Source organism: Pseudopipra pipra, chromosome 1 (assembly GCF_036250125.1).
Source record: "Pseudopipra pipra isolate bDixPip1 chromosome 1, bDixPip1.hap1, whole genome shotgun sequence".
NCBI lineage: Eukaryota > Metazoa > Chordata > Aves > Passeriformes > Pipridae > Pseudopipra > Pseudopipra pipra.
The window spans coordinates 123,163,718-123,170,879 of NC_087549.1; the positions used below are offsets into that span (position 1 = coordinate 123,163,718).

The 7,162-nt window shown below is 42.9% G+C and overlaps 1 protein-coding gene across 2 annotated transcripts; it reads right to left on the bottom strand.

Moving 5' to 3' along the window:
* Positions 1-272: 272 nt before the first annotated feature.
* Positions 273-7,162, bottom strand: MALSU1 (mitochondrial assembly of ribosomal large subunit 1). Of its 2 annotated transcripts, none has more exons than XM_064675007.1 (4): positions 6,976-7,162; positions 5,202-5,380; positions 2,304-2,385; positions 273-1,100 (listed from the first exon to the last, which is right to left on the bottom strand). In XM_064675007.1, the coding sequence occupies exons 1-4, from the start codon at positions 7,160-7,162 to the stop codon at positions 922-924; spliced, it is 627 nt and encodes a 208-aa protein (XP_064531077.1). In that variant the 3' UTR covers positions 273-921. The 2 variants fall into 2 exon arrangements, with proteins under 2 accessions (XP_064531077.1, XP_064531086.1); XM_064675016.1 differs by lacking the exon at positions 6,976-7,162 and adding an exon at positions 6,626-6,792.

The following is a 7,162-nucleotide window of genomic DNA, read 5'->3' on the forward strand; positions in this document are numbered from 1 at the left end:
AGGTCTTCTTAACTGAGCAGAGCATGCAGCAATCAGATTAAGAACAAGCTGTGTGATAACTTCTGAGAGTGCCCAACATCTGCAGTATGTAATGCTCAGTGACCAAGGGCTTCCTATATTTTTGCCCACTTCGAAGAGCTGAAGGTTTTTACTGCCAGAGTATGTCTCAGTGACCCTTTTCAGAAAGTAGGTGAGAGAAAAGCTAGAGGAGGAGCGAACTGCACATGCAGACTGAGCTGAATGTTTTAACTGAAGACAACTAATTGAAGCACTTCAGTTTGGGTTTTTTATTATTATTAAAAACAGATTGGCTTTGGCCGAAAAACTGACTTACTGTTCTGTTAACTCAAAGCACATTTATTTGTCACTGCTGCTCTTGGCTTTTATGTTCTCAGTAACACCAGTCTGTTTTCTGTCCCCCTTCAACTCAGACCATGACTTGCTTTATTGTGACCAGAAGCAAACAGCTTAACACAAGAAGCGTCATCTCAGCTGTACTATTTCAGTTTTTCCTTGCAGCACTCAAATCTGTTTTGCACTGCCAGTACAAGCAAGTCTTTCAAAGATACTAAAAAAACAATTACTTCAGAGGATGAGCATGAGTTTCAGGGTAAGTAGCTTGAGCAGCTGTCTTTGGCCCACTCTTCTCACTGCAAACTCCACTGGGACAGTAGCTCCCCCAGGAAGCTCTGATAGGATTGCCTCTTTGATATTTTATGGTTGGACTTTATCTTAAAGGTCTTTTCCAACCTTGATGATTCTATGATTCTGATCACTTTTTTAGTTTGTTTAGAACTTTGCTTAGGCACATCCACTAAATACACTGTTTTGTACTGATAACTGTACTGACTGCTCAGTCAGTTCCCAAGCCTCTCTGATCTGTGAAGGCACACTCAGTTCTCTTTCCACACAGTAGCTGCATTAAGTTCTTGTCTCAAGATGATCACTGCTGTTAGCAGTCAGTCCAAATATAAAGTCTTCTGGCAGGGACTGCGGAGTCATCTGTGTTAACTGGTCATCGTAGGGACCGAGAGTCCACAGCTTCTCCAATTCATAAACCTCTCGTGCCTCTGGCAGCATGAAATGCACCACAATGTTACCTGTGCAGAACAGAAATTTGCAATAAATTAATGTGAACTGTAAAGCACTACTACACCTTCAGCTGTGCAAAGAGTTCAAGTCTTCCACCCCTATTCTGGCTCAATATAACAGGTCAGCTCATAGAGGTATCTTCTTAAATTGCTGCTTCCAGTTCTTAAACAGTGTTAGGAATTGGTCAGTCCTTCAAAAGACTCCAAGACTACAGTCACAAAAATGAGGCACAATACTTCACAATAAGACACTATCACAAGACTCCAGACCAAAGAAGTTATGACTTCTGTGGGACAGAAGAAAATAAGTCAAAAGGAATTTTACTTCAAAGAGTCCTGCAAGGTGACAGATGGATTTTCAGCTTTCTTTTATTACCAACAACATCCAGCTATAGCCAAGTAATTTTTCTTAGTTGTGTTGTTCACACTTCTCAGGTGGTTTTTATAATGAAATAGGTCCAAACTTTGATAAGTTTTTCTTAGAAAAAAGTGCATTAGACGAACACTGGAATAAACATTCTCTACTGTTGTTTGCTCAGAATGGAAATATATATGTCCTTAAATTTCAATTGGTTTTCAGTTATTACAGTGACGTATTACGACAGTTAAGTAACCAAGGCTTAATATCACTGGCTGCAGTGTTCCTCACTCATCTATCCTCTCTTTTAGGCCAAAACACCAAGTTGGAGGGTGATATTCTAGAATTAGGAGTGAAGGAGAAATGCTTTTTGAATGCAGTCTTTTATATTTGTGTAGTTTCACACTTAAAGAATAAAGAATTACACTCAGTTTCTTAGGACTGATGTTTTACCCCATGTCATGGTATGATCTGGACAGTGAAAAAGTCCATTTAATAGTTCACTACTAAGGCAGTATACAGCAAGCACCCACTTAACCAAAGAGTGGTTATAGAAAACCACTTATAGAAACCGGTGGTTATAGAAAATTGACAAAAGTAGCTTTTTTCCCCCACTACTGTTATCTGCAATTTATTAAAACGTGTTTTAAAGAGTAGTTAATGCTTTTTTTCTCAGTGTCAAAGATCTTTAATGAACAATCATTTAATATCTCAATGAGTTCAAGCAGCAACTGGAATTCCAAAACAGGAAAGTATTGCGAATTCTCCATAGCAACCAGGGTTCACGGTGAGATGCTTCTGTCAACAAGGAGCTCATGCAGAACTTTGTACTTGTCAGATTCACAAATATTTACCAAAATCAATGCACAGCCAGTCATCTGTCTCTTTTCCTTCAATCTGTGTATGAGGATCACTTTCTTCTTTGAGATGCTTGTACTAAAAAAAAAAAAAAGGTAATGGCAGGAAATTAAGTACTTTGCATTTATTTAAAAGCACTCAAACTTAGCTAGATTTTGCTGAGTTGCTTTAAAGCTTAAATGGGTTAGATTACTTCATGTTGGTTCTGGAGTCTGCACAAAAAAAAGAATATACACTTGCAGTACTATAAAATAAGTAGAGATTTCTCAGTGGGATTTAGTATCAAACCTGGAACCTAATGCTCTGAATTCCCATACAGTTATCCATGAATTTTATAGGTTATCCATATTTTATTGAGATGAATATTGAATACAACTGCTCAGCGTTACAGTAGTCTTTCAGTTACTGGGTCCCTAGAACTGCCACTACCACCAAGTTTTATTTCCTTTCCAATACCTTTCATTGGTGTTTTACACTGGCTAGTTAAGGATGCAGAAATGGAAGCTTATCCTCTTCTCAGAGGGGAGTGTGGTGAAAAAGTTTCACCCCCTGCCATGAGGAAGGCATTCAAGCAAGCCTCCTGTCTCTGGAGTGCACACACTCACCACTCACTGCAAGCTGGGGAAAAGCATGACAGGCACACAGGTTTCCAAGCTATGAACTGCTGTGGGAGAGGCGAGGGGGCAGCTCAAAACACACACTCAGCTAGGGAAAGTGGGTAGTTCCCTTTGCAACACAGGGTGGCTTTTGTAAATGCTAGCTTAAGAGGCTTAGCTCTCCCCACCCAGTACATGAAGAACCCAAGCACCCACCAGAGATGAGGAAATTTGACAACTAGAAGCTTAAGCATGGTCACTTTTGGATCTGCCCATAACCTACTTGTTTCTCTACAAGAAGCATCAATAGAAAGGGCTCTAACAGTCCTTTCTGCCATGGAGGCAAAACACAAAATAACATATACTAGCATAGCTGGCTAAGAAATGAGTCCCACTTCACTGGGAATGCAATTATGACCAAATGCAATTGTTCCTGGTTGTTCCACACAACGCTGGCTGCCAGATAATGACCCTTTTGAAAACCAGCAGGAAAACTTTTAAAATCTACTAGTTCTGAGTTACTTTCAAAATGTAACTCAGAACCAGTTCTACCTTCCTATCTTTAAGATGGCTTGTGAGACATCTTCAAAAGCAGGCAATTGTCAAAGACTCTCTGAAAGTCGGCTTAAAATGCTAAAAGCCCTGTGTGCGCTGCCATCAGCTATCATCAGCCTGCAAAGGCTGATCTCTGCTACAAGTTTCCAAGCCCTGTCTTTAGAGGCTGTGTAAGGTGAACAGATTATAATAAAGCCAAGTGTTAGCTTCTTCCTCTAACATGAAACCAGATGGGAATGGGTAAGAAGTAGTTGGGACTTCGCCATTTACAAGCCACTGGAAGCAAAGCAGGAAGATCTCATGCTACACCTGAGCACTTCTGTGTTTTATTGTGACTAAATCATGCACTGACATAAGCTTTTAGGTACAGTAATGGTAAAGCTTGCCAGCTGCCTGGCAGTACTCCTGAGCACCTACTCCGCTTATTTTTGCCTAGAAAACTTTCAGTGTGAGACAAGCTCAGCCACTCCCATGTACTTGGTCAGGCTTCCCGGTTTTTCAGGAGGCCCAGGAGGGACACCTTCTCTCCCCAGAGGCTCTGCCTTTACAAAATCGCTGCTTTTACAGCCACCAGAGGGTGCAGCTATGAAGCACAGCCATGTTTTTGCAGGGTGGGCAGTACTCACTGATATCTCCTGGTTTGGAGGAGATGGAAAGCTGTTGATTTAAGTCGTTGCAAGTTATGCAAACAACAGAATATATATATAAAGCACTTAGATTTAGTACATTCAAATCACATTAATGCAACTTCCAGCTTAAGGCAAAAATTTGGTTTGCAAAGATGCATCAATTCCTTCAAAGAACAAAAGAAACTCCCCTAACCTGTTCAGAAATACACTGAAAAGCAAAACCGTCTCTCCCTCTTTCCTCCCCACCTCAAGTCTCACAGCTGAAACCAATGGGACTGGAAGGAAGAATGTAAAACCAAGAGCCAAAGGAAAAATGGGGTCAGGAAGGGAAAGAAAGTGGGTGAAGAGAAGGCAAACTCCAGGCTGAGTCCAGATAGCTGACTGAGATGGGGACTGGTTATACTCCTCACACTGCGCTTTTTAAAGTCAGACGGTTCTTTTCTGGCCATGAAGTTTCCCCTCCCCTGAGTCTGGTCCTCATCCCTAAGCTCTACTTGTATTTTTATTGACTTCTATTTCTATACTGAAAAGCTCACATTCCACCAAAGCCAAACAGCGCAGGATTTCTATGCAAGGATGGCTACCACTGCGCTTCCTTTCCTCCTCTTCATGCACAGCAGGGTGAATATTAAACAGCAGTTTGCTTTACTAAGCCCAGGAGGGGATCCTGTGCCTCTCAGGATGCCATCTTTTTCCCAGCCTTACAATATGCCTGAGAATCTGGAACTTTTAGGGATTAGGGTTTGAGAACAGTCAAAGTAAGTATTATGAATGACTGGGAACAGCTATGATGCTTGCTGGACAAAGGTTTGATGACACAGGTCATCATCACCATTTCACATCACTCCTGTCCTAGCCACCAAACTCTGCTGATGTCATCACTGTTCTACATCCAGTGAGGTCTGTTTTTAAAACATATTACTACATTTTGTGTAGTGCTGCTAAAGCGAAAAAGCATAGTTAGTTGCTAGATGTATTCAGGACTAAATGATATAATGTAAATCAGGTTCATCTTACCTGGCACAACCTTATACGTGCAAACCTGAGGAAATTCCTTTCACAACATTTAAAACCATTCCCCAAAACTCAGGGAGAGCAGCAAAAACTGTCTTACCATTTTCAGCATGTACTGTGCCATTGCATGGAGATGCCGTGTTGAAGATCCACTCACAATTATAAAATAATCACAGTACTTTATTTCTGGAGGTGGCTGGATGACACAGATGTCTTTAGCGTTTTCTTGCCTCAGCAGTGCTACAACAAAGTCAATGTTGAATTTTTGAAGAACAGTATCTGGGAGCAGATGGAAAAAATAACACAGTGGCAATTTATCTTTTTAATTGCAAAAATCAACCATTTAAGAAGCCATAAAATAGCAATTAACTGAATTATAGCCTAAGCTAGTCACTCATTATGAAGTTTGGTTTGATATGACAATGCAACATGATCTGCAGATTTTTCAAAAACATCTTTAAAATCATTAAAGCTGAGAACTAAGCAGTGTTCTGGTAAACAACACTTTATCACTACATATAAGTTACCTAAATGAAACTCTGATGTTTGCTAACTTACTTATTTATTGTTGTTAGCATCTACAAGTCAGTGATATCATCAGACACTTGTCAATTAAGATGAATGAAACCTAAGTAATTCAACAGACATTATTAAAACAACAGACAAAACTGAAAATATTTCAAAACAATGCTTTTCAACAGACCTGTGATAATACATGATGAAATTATTCTAGAGCCTTAAGCAGGTGAAATCAATGTACTGAAAATGGAGCTGATGTGATGCAGTGTGAAGGTATTTTTTATCTGCACATGGAGTAAAGCCACTTTTTTTCTTTTTCTCTAGCCTGTTCTGCTGCAGAAGATTATGATATTGTAGACCATGCTTTAGTCCTTCAACAGTTTAAGCAAGCCAGCTTAGAAACCATTAAATCTGTGCAACTACCTTGTGTTCACACCAAGAAATCAGTTTATTTATAATTTGTCCTAATTAGGGAGATGCAATTTGTGTGCACACTTAAGACATAATTTGAATCTGTCAGCAATGCAAGTCTACCACTATAAAGTGAACGTTAGTGCAGACGGAGCATCAGCACAGAGCCAAACTTCATATTTCCCAATATAAAGAAAAAACCAAACACAAGAACAACAGCTACATACAATTATATGCATGAACGGGGATTTGAAATTGGATCAGACTTCTGTAAATGGAAGCCTTTGAGCTCAGGGACTCATGCACTCTTTCAACTTTTTGCTGTGGTCACACATGCAGAAAATTAGCGATGGCCACAGCCCCTCCAGACGCAGTGGTTACAAAAGTTAAATATTTGCTTGGTAGCCACATGTGAAGTCTCCAGTGCCTCCTTAGAGAGCGAATGGCCTAAACAACCCCGGGCACGGTGTGCCACGCTGATCGGCATGGCCAGATCCAGGCTAGAGAAGGTTTGCAAAACAGCCGCAGGGACACACCAGCCCTGTGCACACGAGGCTTGTACCCGTAACCAGCCACCCGAAACTGCTTCCCAACCTCTTACGTAAAAGGGAGACTGCCAGGGCACATCCCAAAAACACCTCCAGCTCGGCACCACTGCCCCCTCAGAAGTTCCTCTAGGCATCTACACACAGGTTCCATTCACACCAGCCCCGAATCCTCATTTTCCCGCCGGGCAAGGGAGTCGATGCTGGCCCAGCGCCGATGCCGTGACTCCGGCTGCGGTCGCAGCCGAGGTGAGGCCGATCCCACCGCACTGGGCACTGTGAGGGTCCTCCCGCAGCTGCAGAAGCGATTCCACGCTCTTCGAGCAGCCCCCTCTTCCCGAGGTATCACATTTCGCTCAGGGCCACCCCCGCAGCGCGGCTCCCGCGGCTGGGCCCTACCTGCCGCCTGGCGCCGCTCCGCCGCCGCCTCCAGTGCCCCGGCCCCGGCTCCGGCTCCCGCCGCCGCGCAGCCCCCGCGGGGACCCGGCGGGGCCCGGGGTGGCGGCAGCACCGCCCGCGGGGTGCCCCCGGCCGCGGCCCCGAGCGGCCGCAGCAGCCGCCGCGCCCCCGACACCGCCCGCCACAT

What these genes read in the sequence shown, in the direction of transcription:
- MALSU1 (XM_064675007.1), bottom strand. Translation starts at nt 7,162, where the DNA reads ATGTGGCGGGCGGTGTCGGGGGCGCGGCGGCTGCTGCGGCCGCTCGGG. An exon ending in CACAGTACATGCTGAAAATG is followed by an intron (nt 2,386 to 5,201) that starts GTAAGACAGTTT and finishes TTTTTTTTTTAG; the next exon opens with TACAAGCATCTCAAAGAAGA. An exon ending in CTGGCTGTGCATTGATTTTG is followed by an intron (nt 1,101 to 2,303) that starts GTAAATATTTGT and finishes TGTTCTGCACAG; the next exon opens with GTAACATTGTGGTGCATTTC.